The sequence below is a fragment of the Plectropomus leopardus genome, chromosome 5 (genome assembly GCF_026936395.1).
Source record: "Plectropomus leopardus strain MGB_pleo_1.0 chromosome 5, ASM2693639v1, whole genome shotgun sequence".
NCBI classification, from domain to species: Eukaryota; Metazoa; Chordata; class Actinopteri; order Perciformes; family Serranidae; genus Plectropomus; species Plectropomus leopardus.
In genome coordinates, this window is record NC_142180.1 from 25,815,457 (window position 1) to 25,836,587 (window position 21,131).

The 21,131-nt window shown below is 39.2% G+C and overlaps 2 protein-coding genes across 5 annotated transcripts in view; both read right to left on the minus strand.

Annotated features, from left to right (window-relative positions):
• Positions 1 to 924: 924 nt before the first annotated feature.
• lmx1a (LIM homeobox transcription factor 1, alpha) lies at positions 925 to 13,006 on the minus strand. Of its 2 annotated transcripts, none has more exons than XM_088077821.1 (9): positions 12,778 to 13,006; positions 12,636 to 12,669; positions 12,080 to 12,260; positions 6,002 to 6,222; positions 4,888 to 5,063; positions 4,366 to 4,443; positions 3,861 to 3,945; positions 3,072 to 3,245; positions 925 to 2,075 (listed from the first exon to the last, which is right to left on the minus strand). In XM_088077821.1, the coding sequence occupies exons 2-9, from the start codon at positions 12,661 to 12,663 to the stop codon at positions 1,933 to 1,935; spliced, it is 1,086 nt and encodes a 361-aa protein (XP_087933947.1). In that variant the 5' UTR covers positions 12,664 to 12,669; positions 12,778 to 13,006; the 3' UTR covers positions 925 to 1,932. The 2 variants fall into 2 exon arrangements, with proteins under 2 accessions (XP_087933947.1, XP_042340023.2); XM_042484089.2 differs by having other exon boundaries at positions 12,636 to 12,672; positions 12,778 to 13,005.
• A 2,798-nt stretch (positions 13,007 to 15,804) lies between these two features.
• rxrgb (retinoid X receptor, gamma b) overlaps positions 15,805 to 21,131 on the minus strand; it is a 35,376-nt gene continuing 30,049 nt past the window's right edge. For all 3 annotated transcript variants that reach the window (XM_088077820.1, XM_088077818.1, XM_088077819.1), the window contains exons 6-10: positions 20,214 to 20,343; positions 19,264 to 19,396; positions 18,134 to 18,225; positions 17,771 to 17,876; positions 15,805 to 16,354 (exon numbers count right to left, since the gene is read on the minus strand). In XM_088077820.1, the coding sequence (XP_087933946.1) occupies positions 16,207 to 16,354; positions 17,771 to 17,876; positions 18,134 to 18,225; positions 19,264 to 19,396; positions 20,214 to 20,343 (609 nt within the window). In that variant the 3' untranslated portion in view covers positions 15,805 to 16,206. The remainder of the gene's footprint in view (positions 16,355 to 17,770; positions 17,877 to 18,133; positions 18,226 to 19,263; positions 19,397 to 20,213; positions 20,344 to 21,131) is intronic.

Below are 21,131 nucleotides of genomic sequence, written 5' to 3' on the forward strand. Positions count from 1 at the left end.
TGCAGGTGACCACCTTGGCTTCCTTCCCTGATATTTAAGTCTGGCTTCTCTCCCTTCATCTGCCTCTACAGATACAAGGAAGTACATTATGATACTTTACAACAAAGAGTGTTGTTCCTCATGCACACATGCCAGCAGACACTTAGAGCAGATACAGACACAGATACAAAGGCAGACTCAAAGAAACACACACTCGGTATACTCTGCTGCACACTTCTTTAGCTCTGGTTGGCAGTGGCATACCACGGTGACAGACAGTTAGATTGTTCCTGACCATTGACTTGCGCTCTCTGCTCTGCAAGGTCTGATTTCATAGTGGGGAATATGAGATGGGTCCAGGAGAGGGTTCACGGCTGGGGCAAGGAGGCACTCCATACAGTGGGGCTTCATATCTCTGTGTCACCCTGGGCATTCTCCCCTGACACAGCTTTCAGCCCCTCCGTTGTCTAGAGCCCCCGCCCTGGGTTTTCTCAACCTCCTTCCCCAGGATTGGTGCATTCCAGCTGGGCACAGTGCCTGGGTGGTCCCCCTCTCCCCGCCCGTCCTCTATGACTGGAGGAAGGAAAAGGCAGAAAAATGCAGCTAGGGCCTTTGACCGTGAGGAGCACAATGTGAGCGTTGATGATGGCGGCGTGGATGTGATGCTTACCTGCCACTGACCCATACAGCTGTCATAGCCCAGCATTTCACAATCTGATGATCCACCCAACAGCCAGGGGAAGATGCCTCGCTGACCTGTCACCTAGATTGGACTGATAAGCACCGAGGATGGACTGACCCAGCTCTAACCCTCAGCATGAATGCCCCATCTTCATAAAAATCAGCCTGCGTTTCACTACACTCTAACCTGAATATTCACTGTATCATAACCATTATTTATTAATCATTGATTCATTCGAGATGAACAGCATACACACAGTGTGAGAATAAATACAAATACACACCCAAACAGCTATTTACATTAGTAGATGCAGTTATGATCTCATAATCTAACATTCAAACATAGTGAGAGAGGTCCGACAGTATCGTGCATACACAGGAGCCTGTGTCATACAGTGGGATTGTAAAGCATAAGAGGCAGTAGTGTAATCATGTATATATGCACGTGCACATGGTATATTGCATGGTATCACAGTGTACCCATGTCCCCTTGGTGGTGACCAATTCTTCAATTGTCTTGTGCACGGTACACACGCGTCCAGTTGCCAGAGTTGTTGGAATTGTATATTTCTTCAAACCAAAGATATGTTACATTTGTATATTTCGTATGTACAAAGTAGTTCAGACTACATGTTTATGAGCTGTATTTCTCATCAAAAGGCAGATGCATGGCTTGACACCTTGGCGAGACAGCTGCCAAGCAGCAGACAGCAGCAGACAGCAGCAGAAAACATTCAAGACCAAAAAAGGTGGTCTTTTTTAAACTTGATATTGGGACGTTTCCAGCCATGTTTATAGTGACAAACATGAGTGTTTTTAAACTCGAGTTCGGGACATTACCAGCCCTGCTTGAAGCAACAGAAGCAGGTATTTTTGATGATGTTCAGGACATTTCCAGCCTTGTTTGTAGCGACAAAAGTGAGCATTTTTTAACAAGAGTTCGGGACATTTCCAGACGTGTTTGTAGAGAACAAACCGAGTATATTAAGCCAAAACACATTTTCCTCTTCTTAACCAAATGGTTTTTGTGCCTAGATCTTAACACATGTTAACCACATTGTTACCACAACATATAATTACAATACAAAGAAACATAAAGAATGTCAACGTATTCATTACACATGAAATGTAACATTTCCATAGTTTGCAGAAATGTACAACACCAACATTTGTTCTGGCCATTGGGTTGCGCAGATGAGATAAATGATGAGACCAGAGAGCGATGCAGAGAGAGGGACACGCACCGCTTCTCACTGAGTCAAATCTCCACCCTCAGGAGGTGAAGTAAGAGTCCTGCATGGAGTAGAGGCGGTCAATAGGGGTGAGCAGAGAGGAGTCACCCAACGACAGGCAATCGCTGTCAGCCACACGACACAGAGGGTCTCTGTCCATGTCACTGAACAGACCCTTAAAACCTAAAAGAGAAACAACAACAGTATTTACTTTTGTAAAGTAGAACCAATTTTTTTTTGTGAAGATCAATTTCTCTTTTGTTGTATAATGTCCTCTGTGGATCTGGATGGAGTTTTTTAAAGTTTGAAAATATAATCCTGGTAATATCATCAGAGTGCAGTTAACTATAAGAAATGTAAGATGAAAGGATTGAACATTAGGATGCTTTACCAATTTTGACCATTTTTTTGACCCAGCTTTATGGAAGAGCAATACAATTTCACTAACATATGTTGTAAAGGACTTATTAAAAGGAATTATTTGTACCATTCAGGGGGAATGACAAATATCAACTGGGCAATTGAGAATGTAATAGAATCCAATACAAAATCCCTGCAAAAAATGCTACCTTTGTAAAGAATATATAATGTTAAAGAAAGGTGTTGATTCAAGTCTTTGTCTGGGGATTTTATTTCATTTCATTGTACTGTAAGATGTAATTTTGTTTTTTCTTTTCCACATTGTGTCCACCTCAATATATTGTTACATCTGACATAATTCAGAGAAAATCGGACAAGAACTTGTTGCAAAGTGGAACAAACAAACAAACACACAAACTAACTAACTAACACAAATAGAATCCCAAGTCAACAGTAACGAAGAGACTGTTCACATGCAAGTACATGTTTCGGAAATTTGCTGACCTCTTATCAATATAACCTACATTTTAAACACATTTGTAAACATCAGTTACCATTTTGCCCTAATATCCAGTTATAATTTTTCCAATTAAATGTTTCAGCTGGTCACATACTTAAAAAGGAAAAGAGGTGCCCCAGGCAACATTGCCACAATATTAAAGATAACTTTGACCCTAACTTATATCCAACTTCTGCACATTTTAAATAATAAAATAAATAAATAAAATTCTAGTTTTATTTTGCCAAAAATTATGGCAATCCTACTCATCATAACAGCTGTATTTCTCCATCGTTGTTTGACAGCGCTGAGGTCTTTACCGTAGGGGTGCATGTGATCCCCTGGCATCTGAGGTGGGGTCAGGCCCTGTCTGAAGGGGTCCGTGTCGTAGTCCTGCTGCTCCAGTGTGGTGAGTCCCATCTGCTGCTGCTGAATGTGTGTATACGAGGAGCCCAGGTGCTCCAGCTCAGAGGTCAGACCGCCACAGGAGGGCGCTGTGTGACACAGGAGACACAGTAGAAAGTGTTTTCTGCTGTCTGTTATATTGAGCTTTGGAGCCCTGTGCTGCCTCCATGTTAGAGCTCTATTAACTGACTTTGTGGCTTTCAAAACTCACACATATATTTCTGTCAGGTCTGGTATCCAGCTTAATGTAATATGATTACTTAATTTTGTCTGCTAAAAGATACTCAAAACTCACTTGCACTTCTACAAAATATTGAAAAATATTTTAGTATTCTCTGTCTTTAAAATTCAGTTTCTCACTTTATCTTTAGGATATAATATTATATTACATGGCAGTAATTAAGCACATCTTATATTTCTAATTTACTAGTCTCACACTTTTATTGTAGCATAAGACATAGTTTTATAGTTTTTAAATACACCAAGAATAAAAATAATAAATAAAAATAAAAATATTTTACTTACTAGTGTTGAAATTGTTTATATTACTACTTTATGTCTGTTTTATATTTTTACATACTTTGTGCTTGTACTTAGTTTTTCTTTTTATAATTATCAATGCTTGGCATCAGAGTAACAAACCACAGTTTTCTCCCAGTAATCAATTAAGTGTTTCTGATTCAGATTTTCCAGCAGTATTATACCTGTGTGATGTGACGGGTGCTCTCGCTGCTCCTGAGTCTGCTGCTGCTCCTGCTGCTGCTGCTGTCTCCGGGCCAGTTTCTTCATCTTAAAACACACATCAGCAGACATGACTCTCACATCCAGGCCTACAGTGCACAACATTTTTCCTCACTCCAACACAGTCTCTCTCTGCCACCCAGGCGTATGGGTGTGTTCATTCAATTGCAAAGTATTAACAGAGAGGTAAAGGACATCTTTCAGTGGAGGAGGGAAACGACACGAGTCCACTTTGTGAGGAAATATGGGATTTAATCTACAGTGATCTCGCAGTGAGATGTCATCAGTTTCCTGTATGAAGAGATAACCAGGCTGATTTCCACTCTGGCATACAAACAGGGTGCAGAAAGAGTCCTTTTATTAGTCGGGCATATGTGTGTGTGTGTGTGTGTGTGTGTGTGTGTGTGTGTGTGTGTGTGTGTGTATGTGTGGGTGTGGGTGTGGGTGTGTGTGTGCACTTTGTATTACTTTGGCTCTTTGGTTCTGGAACCAGACCTGCACAACCCGGACGCTCAGACCAGTCTCTGCTGCCAAGGTCTCCCTTACCTTGGATTTAGATTCAGGGGAAGGAGAGAGAGAGAGAGAGAGAGAGAGAGAAAGAGAGGGTAAAAAATGAAAAACAGAAACAGAGAAGAGGTTACTTGAAGGTTACATGAAGTCTGTATCCCTACACTAATCCATCTCAAACAAAGAGGATAGGACAAAGCATTTATGACATTTACTTTGGGGGTCAAAAAACACTTGGTTACAGTTTGGAAAAGATCACATTTTGGCTTTAAATATCCAAATAATGAGGGCAAAATCTCGGCAGTTTTTATTAGAAATAAAAAGAATGTTGACAGTAAACAACAGTATAATTTGTCTTTTTTTAGTAACTACATTATGCAACAAAGCCTGCTTTATATCAGGAATAGAACATATGGATTGAGGCATGGACTTCTATCTACAGTACTTTTAGACTAGTGGGTGAACACAGAATTTACACTTTACCTTTCGGCAAGGCTTGGATGAGACCTCAAAGGAAGCTTTAAAGGTACGTCTCTGCTGAGTGGTCAGAATAGTGCGTGGCCTTTTGGGTCGTTTGTTTTCCAGATCTTCTGATCTGACTCGTCTGCCTGTAACCCTCCCAGATTCCTCCTCCTCTTCTTCTTCATCTTCACTTTTACCTAATGGGCAGACATGATTGAAACGAAAGGTATTCATTGCTTGATGTGTCGCATAAGGTATGCACTATTGTTGTACTCTCTGGTTTTCATTTGTACTTATAAATAACAATCACTAAAAAATTAAATACATAAAAGAAAAGAAAAAAGAAAAATAGAAGCAAAGCATTCACACAAAAGGAGAGAAATGTTGAGATACAGATTTAAACAAAGAAAATTTCTGGCATAAATCTAAGAAGTTCAATCTATTATTTGCATACAGTTATTTATTGATTAAGAATGTTGGCTAAATTATTCAATGTAACCACTTTTTTGCATTTCTGCTTCAATTTGTGGTTGGACCGCTTGTGTCACTCAGCAAGTAGATGAAAAAGTTGGACTTTTAGTAATATCTTTGAATATTAAAAATATGTTTAAAACATAATATATATAATATATTCTGTAAGAAATTTTTGAGCGTCAAACACTTTATTTCCTACATTATGGTGATTTCTTTTTTGCACAAATGTGTACCTTTTCCGCATCAATTCACGTGACTATGTCTAATTTTGTCAAAATAACAGTCTACTGTTGCTATTTTATTGGGATGGATAAAGGCACATTTTAAATACTGAGAAGGAAGTGTCCCTTGTGTGACTACAGCATCATCAGTAACAAATACTGACACCTAAGAAATAGGTAGAAAGTAGATAATAATAGTTTGTAATCATACCTCAGTTTGGGAAAATAATCATACAGTAATATAAAAATAAAACAACTCATTATTATGTCCTTTCTAACCCAGTATTGCACTGGGTTACTTTTGAGCAAGTTATTAGTGTATATGTACAAACACACACACACACACACACACACACACACACACACACACACACACACACACACACACACACACACACACACACACACACACACACACACACGCTGTACACAGCATGTACCTGTTTCGGAGGAGGTTGGGCTGGCCGCACACTGGTGGTAGTCCTCTCTGGCACACAGTAGCTGTCCCTCCCTGAGGACACAGTGGTCTCCAGTCTGCAGGCGGCAGGAACAAACGCTGCAGGTGAAGCAGCGCAGGTGGAACACAGCGGCCCCTGCACGCATCACCAGTTCTGCGGGAGAGATGGCCTCCGCACAGCCTCCACAACGCACTGCAAACAGACTGGAGAAAGTATAGAAGAGTGGGGGTGTAACACAGGGGAGAAAATAGAGAGAAATTGTGAGAGCTCAGTAAATAACAGAGAGGAGTGCTTTTGTTTGGCTGCCTGGAGTATAAGCTGAGACACTTGAGGACCCCTCACACCTCAAGAAGAGGGGGACACCATGAGAAAAAAAATGCTTGGTTGACTTGGGGAATGTTGCTGAGTCGAGCTGTCACTCAAAACAACTGCCAACCTGACTTGTCCCCTCTCCTCCTCCTCCTCCTGCCCCGACCACTCAGACACATACCCTTAGCGTGGCGGGTGTGCATCTTAGCGCCTGGCAACCAGGACTGGTGGGCTTAGCCTCAGAGACTGTTGCCGTGGCTCCGGCTGCCTTGTCCGAGGCTGTGCTCCTGGGGAGGCAGGAGAAAAGCTCTCGGCAGGCCATGGCTCCAGGCAGAGGGGGGGAATCAGATGTCCCGGTGGGAGAGGCTGAGCCGCCGGTCCTATGAATTATCCGCGGAATTATCCCTAAGTCTGCTTAACCAGAGCGGGACAAAGACAGAGCCAGCCCCCAAGCAGCAGGACCATTGTCCGCTGGCTGGCACCGCGGCATTTTGGGTCTGTCACGCAGGATGATGCGTCATCATTCTGGAGCTGGCGTTTGTCTCCAGACCTGACTGGGTCACCAGACCAGTCAGCGCAGAGGCATGAGAAAGTGACAGCTTTTTTTTTTTTCTCCATGTTTTTGTTTTCACATGAAAATACTTCATGAGGTCCATAAGGAGAGTCGACATGTATCACTGAATCAAGCTGAGAACCGTATTTTCTTTTTGCTACTTTACAGTCATTACAATTACTAGGAGGATTAAAGGTTATTCCAAAGATAAAAAGTGTCAACAAATTTCCAAAAAGCATAATGAATTTCGATTTTTAGCGGGGCTGTAATGACGTATTTATCACTGAGGGGACACCACTTCAATCTACACTTTCTGTATGTCAACACTCAAGGAGTAATGGGGGGATTTCTGAAACATTGGGTTTGGGGTCCTCTGAAAAAAAAATTGAGCATTAAACAGTTGTTTTTTCTGCATTCTGGTGAATTTTACTGCACCAATATATGCCTTTTTTATATGAAATGATGGTTTAAATGTCTTAAATGTTGTCAAAATAACCCCCCTGCTACTTTCATGTTTTTCTTGGGGGGTACAATTGCATATATTCTAAATATTAACAGGGATGAAATCTACACCTCTGGTTTTAATTAATATGTAAAAAAGAAATGCAGCACAATATTTACAAACAAACAAAACCTCAGACTAAACTTAGAGCAAACACCAGGTTGAGACGTCCCTGTCAAAAGGTCTAAAGCTGCAACATCCTGAGGACAAACATTTTTAGGACCCCCACTGTTGCTGTGGGGTCGCTAGGGAAACGCTAAAGCCCATTCCCAGCAGCTCGAGAGGGTCAGTCGGGCTGCTTGACCCATCCGAGTCGTCTGCCCCGCGGCCTCAATGGTATGCACTTTAATATGGCCAACATACCGTCTGTGGTATGTGCATTCCTGGGGCAACAAGATGCATCTACGAAACATCTTCAAAGGAAGTGTGTCGGAGGAAATACCCGGAATGTTTCTGGGTTTCTGTGATACAGCAAAGCACTTGATTTAATGTGTCAGTGTGATGCTAATGCTAGATGTCAGCCAAGAAGAAACTGCGGGCATTAATGTTGTGAGATCATTCATGTTTCGAGAATCGCTTTTCCATTATGCGTCTCGTCCAGTTGGTCCCATCGTACCCAGTATTGTTACAGTAAGCGTTGTTAATGCAAAGGTAAAAGTACCTCCAATACTTATGGAGCAGCTCGAGGTGTTTAATATTTTAGAGTTTCCGTTGACATGATTGGCCCAGAGGCCCTGCCAGGAGAGCGGGAACACTCAGTCACGCTGGATTTAGACATGGCAATTAGTGACAAGATCATTACGGAGAGAGAAGTCAGCAAAATCCTGCGCTCCTCCACACAGACATGGCCAGCTACTCTCAAGGCAGAAGCACTGTATGAGTGTTTGGCCAAAATGTACACACACAAACACACTCACACACATACATTTCCTCCAGAGTAAAGCCCCCCTCTCTCATTGTTCTTGCCTTGACTTCAGCGTTGACCTTTGGCAGACAGACTGCTGGTCTAGTGGACATGCAGATCCTGTTTCTGGATCAGGTTAACCTGGATCCTTTGCTCAACACACACACACACACCAGTGGAGGCTGTGTATCAGATACACATCTGCGGGTCAAGTGCACCGCCAGTCACACCGCTGATCTGACGACCAATCTGCTGTCCAGTCCGCCCGTCCACTGAACCGTTTAGCCAATCTAAATCTCCTGACAATCTGAGCAACCTAAACATCACATTGTTGGACAGGAATTTGCATACTGCTGCATTAAATTACAGTACAGTCTGTTGTGTGTATTGTGTGTCCTGTGTGACTACTATAGGTCAGACAAACAAGCTAGAAACTTGATGGATTACATTATAATAATTTCAGGAATATTTATTAACAATATCTTTGTCAGTCTTCCAATTTTGTGTTACTATTATTACTATTATTTCTGATTATTATTACTATTATTGAATACTGATTTTTTTTACGTTTTTAATTATTTTTAAGATTTTTTTAAATATGGAATCATACAAAAAATATTAACACATTTGAAATAATTCACCATGATGGTCAAAAGATAAACTAATCATTACTGAGGTTTAGAAAAGCCCCAGTGGTTATCTGTTATATGTCAGAGTCCCATCCTGAGTATTGCCAATATATTGCTTAAGACACAAACAATAAGGTCAGTTGGTCTTTTATCAGACTTAAGTTCAGACTTAAACACCATTTGAACTTGTAAAGAAGAAGAAAATAAAAATCAAAAAAATTAAAACAGTTCTATTTCAGGACATCGTAATGCTAAACATATTTGGTTACAAAATGTATTCTCCCAGTTATTGATTCTCTAAATCATGGATCTTCAACAGGGGGTCAGTGACCCCTAGGGAGTCCTTAGAGATGCTGCAGGGGGCTGGAAAATTATTGTTTGATCATTTTTTAGAAAAAGTTTTTCTTTCAAAAATTAGACACTGAACAACTTCATGTGACTGTTGGTTCATTGTTTTTACTATTTTGACTTGCACTTGGTTTGTGGGCTCAGAGACTCGGTTTTGCCGTTAAAGTGTTTGTGTTCAGTTGATTGATAGCTGAGCTGCACTCTCATTTTGTCTTGCATAGAGATGTTTGGTAAAACGACAAACTGGACGGAGGGTTTGATGTGATATCATCTTGATCAATCCACTGTATTATTCATCATATCTAAATTTCCTGAACACTGTGTTTAAGTTTGCTTAAATGTGATACCTTTGCTTGGTCTGGCATAAATCTATACATTAATCTTGTCATACGAAAAAAAAATCACAAATTATGGTTGTTTATGTACAGCCTGTTGGGCATAGTAATAAAAGCAAACATTTGGAGAGAAGAGGAATAACAAAATATAAACTACTTTGCTCAAATACTGGCAATATTGTTTCTTAGCTGCCATGTAAAGGCCAACAGGCCTGGCTGGCATTGATTTGCCACATGAGCAAAAGGAAAAACAAAGCGAGATTCAGACAGAAGATGCAGCATGTGGTAAGAGACAAATGTTGTCACAGTATGGAATAATCGTCACTTATGAGCCGGCTTCACAGTAGTCCTGATCCAAAAATGGGAGGGAGCGGAACACATTTCGCACTGCGAGAGAAACACTGGCACACTTTTAAAAACCCTTATCGTGGACAAAAGTGGCGCTCATGTGTTGATGTCATAACCCCAGACAGGATGAGCAGGGAGGTGGAGACGTGAGACCTCAGAGGCAGAGCTCTGGCACCCGGCCTCCTGCTAATTGGTCAGGTCAGATATCTCACGGTCGGCTGGGCGTTGTCCCATTGCTCGACACTGGGGCTGCTGTGAGCAGAGCTTTCCAGATGCCGCGGCACATAACGCCAGGGCTCATGGAGCGCACTGTCCCCCAAAATAAGTTCACACCATCCTCACCGTCTCTCTTGTCAGGATGCACCAGACCTTCTGACATATGGCTCTACTCTCCTAATTACCTCTCAGTCCTGCTCTTTTTCTCTGTGCTTTCAGCCAGGTGCTTTGATCTCCACTAATCACGCCTAAAGCTTTTTGAATTGTTTGCTTTTACATGAATCTATTTAGTCATTAAAATGCCAGTTAAAATGTTACATATGTGCGGAAAAATGGCATATTTTAAATGTTCCACAATCAAATTTCCTGCACACATATGTACACAAGCCTCTAACACCACTCCGCTGTGATCTAGTTGACTGGAAACATGATGGTGGGGAGCATTTTGGACCAGCAAGTGTAACATTTCTTGTTTCCCTGCCTGTTTGGCAGAACGACCATCACTAAATCGTTCAGAAATAATGCGAGCTGCTGCCTGTTAAGGTGTGCATTTTTTGCCTTGGCTCTTGTTTAGGTGTTTTGGAGGAAGAATGAGGGGATGAGGCAGTGGGTGGGTAGGAGGGAGCGATGGGTGATGATGGTGGGAGTTTTTAGAGGGGGGAACCGCCTCATCGACGAGACCATATGTTGTCCCCAGCTTGCAGTTGCCACGCCAATGGGCCTCGAAATTTTAACACATTTTGACAATGTGTCAGTTGAGCTCTACCCCTGGTTGTGTGCGTGCTGTATGTGTGTGTGAAGGTGTGACCGTGTTGTTTTGTGTGTGTGTGTGTGTGTGTGTGTGTGTGTGTGTGTGGATGTACACTATGCAATAGTGTTCTCACATTCCAGCTCCCTCGCCACCCATTCCTTCTGCAGTCACCTTGTTCTCTTAGTGTACTGTGCCAAGTCCTGAGCAAGGCAGCTTACACCATATATGCACAAACACAACAATGTGTGCACACAAACACACACACGTAACACAGTGCTGTTGCCATAAACTGTAAAATGTACCCATAGTACACAAAACCAAGTAAGTAAAGAGTAGAAATGGGCCTATTAGAAAAATAAATCACTTGTTTCTGCACTCTTTCTCTCTCTCTCTCTCTCTCACACACACTCAAACACACACACACACACACACACACACACACACACACACACACACACACACACACACACACACACACACACACGTTATTAGTCAAGGTCAGATGTGGACAAGGGTTCCGTTGTCAAAACTGACTTAATAACAAAGCAATTTTTGGACTGTGGGCCAAAAAATAAAATAAAAAGGGAAAAATGAAACAAAATCAAATGAAACATCCCATAAGAACACAAAAGTGCATTACAGTAGTAAAATAACATGAGATGTTTTTTTCCCATAACATGGACTATGATAAAATAGTAGTATATTGACAACACATATTCAGGTGCCAAAGATAAATTTCCTGATAGCAGAAAGAAAAAAACTTACTTTCACTTACTCTTCATCAACAATCGTGTATTTAAACCGGAAATGAGAAGCAGCTAAAATGTGATTATTTCAGCCTATTATATTAATTTTACCAGAAATGTCCATCACATACTATAATAAAAAAATAAATGTATGCTATATATTAAAATATTTCTGTCATTGAATTAAAATGCCTTCTTGCAATGACTCAAAAACAAAATGACTTTGGTATAAAAAACTGTTTCTCGTCATTTGTTTTACTTAAATAAAATGGTATTTCTTCTCTTTAAATTTACTTGGGCAAAGCTGAAAATGAGCCTCTCACGTGGTGGAAAAGTTCTGTATGCTTCAGTGTTTTATGATTTCAGCTGTGACATCAGGACAGAATCAAACGATAATGAAGAGCTGGATCAGCACTCACTCTGCATAGTCCCGCTTGCAGTAAAGTTTGCGGTCCCGCAGAAAGCAGGAGTTCCTGAGCGCGTCCCCGCACGCTGCGCACCGCACACACTCCTCATGCCAGAGGCCGTCAGTGACTCTGAGCAGGAATCTGTCTCTGATCAGTCGGTGGCATCCGGCACACACTGCCCTCTGATCCGTATCTGCGACGATAGGGAAAGCCTTTAATTAGGACACTTTTTCAATCAGCAGGAAATATTGGCAAATAAAGCTGAACTAAGTTTGATGGAGGGGCCATTTAAATGCAACTTCTCCTCGTTATAATGCGAGAAAACTTATTTAAACCAAGTTTTTGTTCATTAAAAAGTCAATTTTATATATTGCAACGTCAGTTTTAAAATAATTTTTGACAGCTGCTTAAATTGACCAAATTATTGCGTTTGTTTGATGCCCAAAAAACTAGTTGTAAAAATCAAACACCACAAATTATTCACGCAAAAATGTATTATTTTACATTTAAATATCACAAACTAACGCTGTATGACACTTAATTATTATTGTCGTCAAATTTTACCCACCTAAGCATAATGCCGGTCGATCCACCATTGCAGTCTTCTGAGGAAACATTTTAATAAAACATATTTTTAATTGTAGGTTAATCGGAGGAAAATCACTCATGCAAAATAACATTGTAATAATGATAGTTTGAGAAATACATACCTGTAAAGTGCGAGCTTCCAGACGGTATAAAAGTATTGTTAAACTCCTCAGCTCTTCTCCTCAGAGCATCTCCGGAGCTCACAGTCCTCCTGCTGCTGCAACTTGCTGCTCGGAGCAAAAAGCAGCGCATCAAAGTTTCTCCTCAGACCTCTTCCACTCCGCCGTTATTGACTATTTAGGCTTTCTATCAATTATCCTATTAGGAGTGAACGGGAAAGAGAGAGAGAGAGAGAGAGAGGGAGAGAGAGAGAGAGAGAGAGAGACTTCTTCCATGTGCAGGTGCCGGTTACCTCTCTCTCCCCCTCCCTCTGTCTCTTTCTCTGTCTCTGTCTCTCTCTCTCTCTCTCTCCACATTGGATGCCACAAAGTTACCAGAGACTCACGTGAGAGGATCGTTTTGTTTTTCATTAGAAAGCAATAATGCATATAGTGCTCAGGAAGTAAAGTGCAGGTTGAAAGGTCATACTTTGAAGGGTTTTCAAGGATAGATAGATAGATAGATAGATAGATAGATAGATAGATAGATAGATAGATAGATAGATAGATAGATAGATAGATAGATAGATAGATTTAACAAACTTAATTCCAGGTAGTAAACAAAAATAAATAAAAATGATAATAAAAATAGTATTAAAAAGGAAGAGGAAGAACAACACAACATGCTGGTACATGTTGATATTTGTTAAATTCATATTTTAATATTTATGTTCCCATTTTCTATATTTTTTCTGCATTTTGTATTGTCCTTCTTTTAATATAATCCACTTTAACAAGTGAATTTCCACAATGTGTGGATCAATAAAGGCTATCAAATCTGATCTTAGAGCTGGATGTATGATTATTTTGAATGATTTTTGAGGCTGATACAATATTGATACTTAAAGCTGAAAAAATACCATTACATATTTGAGTTTTCTTTTGGCATTTTTTAATGTCTGAATCACTATAATTCAAATGGGAGTGATGGAAAGAAGTTGCTACTTTTATTGTGATCTATGTGAATAAACACAAATCTTTTCCACACATAATTTGCAAGCATGTTTCTATAATACCTCAAACATAGCCTATCTATTTGTTTTACAGTCTTGTTTCTTATTTGCCAAAGTATGCACTGAGACCGATATCCAATATATTGATATTTCATGTAATGGCCAGCTCAATTTATCAGTCTGGTTCAATTATATTCTATATATTGTTGTTTTATTATTTTTCAAATTTTCATTCAATTTTACAATATGTGACCAATCTTTATGCTATGCAGATATTAATAATGAGGAGTAAAGGTGTTTCTGACGTTGAGGCCTGCAGAGGCCCCTGCAGCTCTGATAGACTGGAACCACGAGGAGAATGATAGAGGAATATCAAACATGCTATAAAGATGCGTCTGTGTGGAGGTGTTTACACTCCGTGGACGCCATCTGGTGGCCAATGGCTGGAAATATAAAGAAAGGACAAATTATTTCATCCAGAATATCATCATAAAAAAGTCCTATGCAGTCAGTCAAAAAAAATAGAAATTATATATACATACATACATACATACATACATACATACATATATATACACAATATTTGTGATTCAGAAATGTTTTCACAATGTATTAACCATTTTCTTTGCCATCCATTAACCCTTTGAAACCTGGATCGACATGCTGTGTTAAGACGCCCCTCACAAACGTGTAAACCTCTAAAACGTGAGCATATTGGTTTGATTTCTGTCAAAAACATTGTAAAAATTGAATTAAATATCTCTAAAATAGAAAATACTAGATAATTAGTAAATTATAATCACTTTTCCAGGCTATATATATATTATATATATTATTATCCATTGTTCTTGTTGTTAAAATTTTGTTTTTTGTGCTAATTTCGGGTAATTTTCTTGTAATTTGTAATTTCTTGCTTATTTTTGGGCCATTTCTTTTTCATTTTTTTGTGACAAATAAAGTCAGTTTGCTCAGGTTTGAAAGGGTTGTACAAGTCGCAGAGCCTCCTGCCTTAGGGAGCTCTAACCCTCAGCAACAACTAACGATGAACAGGCCGTTTAGACGCTAAGAGGACTCGTGACTGTGACTTATTCCAATAAATGAATGCTCCAGTCCAGAGGTTTTATGGTGGTTTATCGAACACAAGACTGGAAACTGGAAAAACTAACTCAAAACGAGGTGAAACTAGTCATATTTCCGTGCTCAACGTGACGGTCAAAAGAAAATATCGGAGCCAAACTCACCCTTTTGTGTTAGCGTTGCCACGCCGGTGAATGCACAGGTAAACCACGGGAAACCACGCCCCCCACGCGCCATTACAACTACCGGAAGCAATGGTGGGATGTAACTAAGTACATTTACTCAAGTATTGTACTGAGGTACAAATTTGAGGTACTTGTAGTTTACGTTTGTATTTTATTTTCATGCCACTTTACACTACTCAACTACATACTAAATTACACATTCATCTGACAGCTTTAGTTACTTTTCAAATAAAAGACTTTCACGGCCTACATTTAAAATATATATATATATATATATGTTTGGCATTTTCTATACCTTTGAGTCTTGGGTGTGTAATTTCCTTTTCAATAATTTTTGTTTGTTTGGGGATGTTTTTTAATTAATCAAGAGTTTGTTGAGTGCTTCTATTTTTTTTAAAAAAAAATAATGTTGAGTTTTGGGGGTGTTTTTTTTATTTTTTAAAAATAAATTTGATTTTTTTTGTTTTTTACTTTTTAAAGATTTTCTGCATTGTATGCGGTTTCAGTAGTTGATTATTTAATTTCAATACTTTAGGTACATTTCCTTATTATACTTGCTTACTTTTGCTTGTAACAGAATTTTTTCACAGGATGGTATTCTTTGCATATTCTTAGCAACAGCCTTCAGCGTTGTTTCTCTAGTCAAATAATCAAATAAAAAATAAATTGGATTTGCACTGGCTTCAAAAACCAAAATCCATTTGACTCTAACTGTGATGCAGTTTTATAATCGTCTGTAAGACATACTGAAAAAAAGAGACCACAGAAACAACACATTTCCGATAAAATTTTAAATAACTTTATTCTGTAAGAATTCTCAAATGTGTTTTAGAAATGCATGGATGGTTTCTGTTTTTATACAATTCCTCTTTGAATAAAATATGATTCTTTTTCAAATTGCATTGGGTTGCTTTTAAAATGGACACCTGAAATTATCTATTTACAAAATAAATCTGTTAACAATTCTATTAGAATTCATTTTGACAATGTACTCCGTCCTCCGTCCCAAGACTCCACCCTCCCCATGACCTCAAAATACGTTTTTTTAAATTTTTAATTACAATGTTTTGCTTGGTACAAAATAAGCTGTTTTACAATTTGAATCAAGTCTTTTTAAATTCCGTCTTCATATCGCTGACAATGTGGGAGTATATACAGGGGGATGGGGGGGACTGGTGTCATGTGATCTGATGCGGCGCCTCCAGCATCTCCATCAGGAAGGTGTCAATAGGCGTGTCCCCGATCAGCTTGAAGAAGAACAGATGCTCCAGACACTTGAGGCCGATGGAGCGCAGGGCAGGCAGGCGGAGCAGCAGCTTAGCAAACCTGTAGAAAGGGATGGAAAGAAGAAGAAAGAGCCGATTACTGACACACAAACTGATGCGATCATCATTTTCTATTATGTAGTAAATCACAGTTTTGTTAACTAGACTTGGGCGGTATCAAGGTATTACGGTACATCAGGGTATTAGGAAATCCTGCAGATATGATTTATATTACCGTCAAAAATACAGATGGTCCTCTTTTTATTAAAATGATAAGGAGATGCTGTATTGAGGTGGAATAGCGCACAGCAGGCACCACCAGAGATAAGTCTATACTGGTGAACAAGACAGCTGAGCTGAGAAAGGTGGGGATAACATTACCGGCCAAGAATTATTTTTTTTTTAAATGCACCAATTGGGGAGCATTGCCAAATATAACTTTATCTTGGGATGACTTCTTCCAACTACAAAGTTTATCATCAACGACATTTTATTGAACAAATCATCTCCGTTCAGCTGATGTGTCGTTTCTGCTGCAGCAACAAGTCTCATCTAGCAAAACAGGGCATTTAATTCCAGTTCATTAATCTATGGACGATAACTATTTATACCCAGCAAGACTTATCTAAGTAGTCTAATTGCAGATTAAAACAACACTGTAGTCTGGACAATGACACACGCTACAGTGAATTCTATAACCAGTAGCATGACTTTTACAAATTTTCTTCTTAAATACATACCGCCATATGCCCTGTGAAATGTCGGGAAGGTATGAAGGTATTTTATTGTAATTTTATCAGATTTCACACTCAGTTTTGTGATTGCACTTTATTTCAACTGGAAATATCACACAACCACATTTATGTGACACCAGCCGTCACTTTGTCAAACCACTCAAAAACACATAATATATCATAAGCTTCTCTTTAGTGTATTATCAAATAGTGCATTTTGTTAGATCTAGCCCCACCTACACTTGAAAATCCTGCTTACATTTGATGATGTGTAGTTTAACAGTAGTACTTTTAATTGATATGTTTAAGTGGTTTTTTTTATTGCTAATGTTTTATATTTTAAGTGAAATCTTGAATTCAAAAATTCTTCTTTTAATGTAGAATTTGTCATCAATGCCCCTGCTTAGGAAAATTAATTAGTTAAATTTGGTAATTTTTAGTTTATTTATTTTTTGTGTTATCGGTTACAATTCTAAGTGTCCACAGCTGAAGTACTGACATTGTGGGCTTTTTTTCCACATCATCCATTGATCTTATTAAATGTAAATTAAAGTAATCAATTGCAATCATTTCCTATAAGCAGTACCAATACCGTCCTTTTAAATCTAATGCTTTAGCAAGTGTTTAAGAGCTGTGTGGTAATGTAAAGTAATCTTTGTTGCTACGTATAAGTCAAAGCAGCAATTAAACAGCAGTGTTTGATATTGATTGATACTGATACTGTACTGTAATGCGTTTCCTACCTGCCAGGCTGGTCGGGGTATTTCTGTTTCGTGTATGATTCCAATGAGGCGTAAACTTTTTCCCTCAGCCCCTCGACCTCTGGTGGGTTTGAAAGACCTTTTGCATCTGAAAACAAACACATACAGCCACGCAACACGTTACTCTAATAAAACACTGAGTCCACAATATCTCAAAGCCAAAGTGTTTTAGCTGGTAAAAATACATGGGAAGTCTCTCCGCGTACAGAATTATTTTCTGTGAAATGCACAAAAAATCAACCACATTTGAGAGTAAATTAAAATGCAGATAAGCTTCTCATCTAAGGTGTTGTTTCTTTCTAGCACGTTGTGTGTAAGTGAACAGTGACAGGAGGCCGAGCTGACCTGGGTTGAAGAGGACGATGGCTCGCAGGCAGCCGAGCTCTGTCTTATCCATCTGCATATCTTTCATTTTGGATACCAGCTCTGTCAGGACTCTGCAGGAGATCGAATAACATTAAAGAGGTTTGACAATGATAGCTAATGAAGCAAAAACTATATTTGTATATATATATGTATATATGTTATGCCTCCATTTCTTATTTAATATTTTTCAAGTGTTATTTAACTTAAAGAAGTATTTTACTGCTGAAAAGATGATCTTTTCATAAAACTGGGCCGTCTATGCAATGATAATATGCGAATACTTTTGAAACTGGTGCTACGTGAAAAAAGCAAACAGAGGACTTTGGCACTTGCTTTTACACAAGAAGTAGGAAATCTACAACTACCAGAATGCACTGCGTCACACGGAACCTATACACCAGCTTGCCCTTTTGACCCCGGGAAAAGATTTGACAGCTGGATAGTTACAAATGATCTACAGCTAAAAAATGCACTAAAGTATGTGAGAAATAGGAGACACAGTAACATAATCTTGGTCAATATTTGATCAGCACTGCTTGGTTTTATCATTTGAGAGAGATGGTCCTCTCTTGATCCGCTTCTATACTCTTATGTGTCTGCAGTGGCGGCCACACAAAAATGCTTTGCCTGAGCCAGCGAAAATCCATTAAATAACAGGCAGATCTGGGCCCTGGCAAGATGGAAGGAGTGTAGTTCATTTACACAAACTCTTAGGATACAAAGCTGGTTGGAAACCGACAAAGTATTCCTTTAAGTTACACAACCAAACTGCAGTATGAAGGAAATGAAAGTAGCCTTTATTGATGTTTGGTAAAAGTTTTCCAACCTCAGACCACAGTATAACTGTAATATATCCGCAGTGGTTTGATTGGGTTGAGTTATACCAACCCCTCACCACTCACTTGCATTTTCACCTCCGTCGTAGTAGATAGCAGTAACTGCTAGTTCTAAAGTCACAAAGCGAATGATAAAACTATCTCATTACTACATTATTTCATATTTTAGATTTTTCTTTATTTATTACCTTCTCGCTGAATATTTCTCTGAGGCTCCTTGGTGAACAACAGGACAGAACAGTAACTCTTGCCTCATCTTTAAATGCTTCCTACCTATCAAAGATGGAGCCCACTCCAGCACTGTGGGCGCTGCTTCTGTGGACGTGGAGCCCCGTCGCCAACAAGATGCCGTCTTTTACCGTGACTGAGCGATGCGAGAATGAGGCGATAAGAAGCTCGTTCCAGCCTGGATGCACAAAACAAACAACTTATCCGGTCATTCCCTCCCTTTGACTCCTTCATAGATTTGTGTAAATGCTATATGAAGTAATTTATGTAATTTATCAGCCTTCCCCTGTTTTGATAAACATTCAAGGATCATTATCAGGTCTGCCGTGTGTCTTCTTCCTCATTCAGGTCTGTGTGTGAAATGTCTCACCAGCAGAGGTCAGCGCTGGTGTGGCTGCAAACCGCACTGCTGGGACTTGGCAAATAGTCCAGTTATATTTGGTTTCACTGCTCCATTAAACTAGATGGCAAGAATGTATTGAGCAAATGTAAAAGACTCAAATAGACTGCCTGTCTGGGGATGAATGACACCACCATGAGGACAACAGCTCGTAAAAAGGCCCGTTTACTGTTGTTGGGAAGTGTGTATGTGAGTGTGGGTCTTTTTTGTTGTTTTGTTTTAATGCCCTGCATGTCCTCCATGCACATATTGCTGTGTTTGTTGATTGTTTATTATAAGGATCCCCATTAGCTGACACCTAGGGGACAAGCTAGTCTTCCTGGGTCCAAGACAACATAACATTACATCACAACAGAAACAAATAATAAAAATTAATAGTAAACAATTAAGTAAATAAGTGAAAGAAAAATAGTAATAATAATAATAATAACAATAACAATATTATTATTATTATTACCATCATAATAAAACATGATAAATAATGAAAATAAAAAACAGTATAATAATGGTAATAGTAATAAAACAATACAACTAGTCTGAAAATAGTAGTAGTAAATGTGCATATATCTGCTACATTCATGTCGTGTGTGTCTACCTGCTCGTAGTAGGATGACCTGGTCGTCGAGGGGGAGTTCGGAGAAGTGCGGGATCCTTTTGGCCCACTCCACCAAGGTGAAGAGCTGCTTGTCTGCTGCCTGGCAGATATTGGTGACAGGGTCGTTGGTCTGGAGAGGAACACGGAGGAAGAATGCAAAAACAAATCAATAACTGAGCTCCTTCAGTGACATCTAAACGTGTCTAACAGCAGTTTGCGAGCAGGTGCAGCTGTGGCTATTTTTGGGTGCAGTGTAAACCATCAATTTCCTCTCAAAACGTGTGAGGCTTATATACAACACAATTACAGCCTCAAAAAGGACCACAGTGTTTACATGCACGCTAGTATTTCACTATTTTTCCAGGTTTTTACGGGTCATGGAAACAGCAAATTCTGTTTGGATATTCCTAATTAGGTCCTATTAGGAATATGGCACCTACTTTTAAACATTAGGAAAGCTGGATATCAACATTATTTTTGGATATGCACAAATGTACAAAAACCGAACTTTTCAAGAGGGCAGTTATAGAGATGAAAGAGGGAGGCAATGTTCACACTAAGGTTCGACCGATTTTCAGGGCCAATACCGATTATTAGTAGTTGATGAGACCGATAACCGATATTTGGAACTGATAAGAATTTATAATAAAAATGAAACTCTTTCTGTAAATACTTGGAATTTGGAATATAATAAACTACACACTAGACTTTGTTTAAATGCAACTTTTTGTCTGGTGAAAATTTAAATAAAAAATTAATAAATAAAAATAGTTCCCTATGGTTTTATAAAGTAAAAGTTCCTCCCATGCTGACACTTTCTTTGCACTTTTTAATAAATGAATTTTATCGGCGATCATCAAATTAAAATGCTTATACAGATAATCGGCAAAATGACAAATTTTGGCCCCAATAATTGGC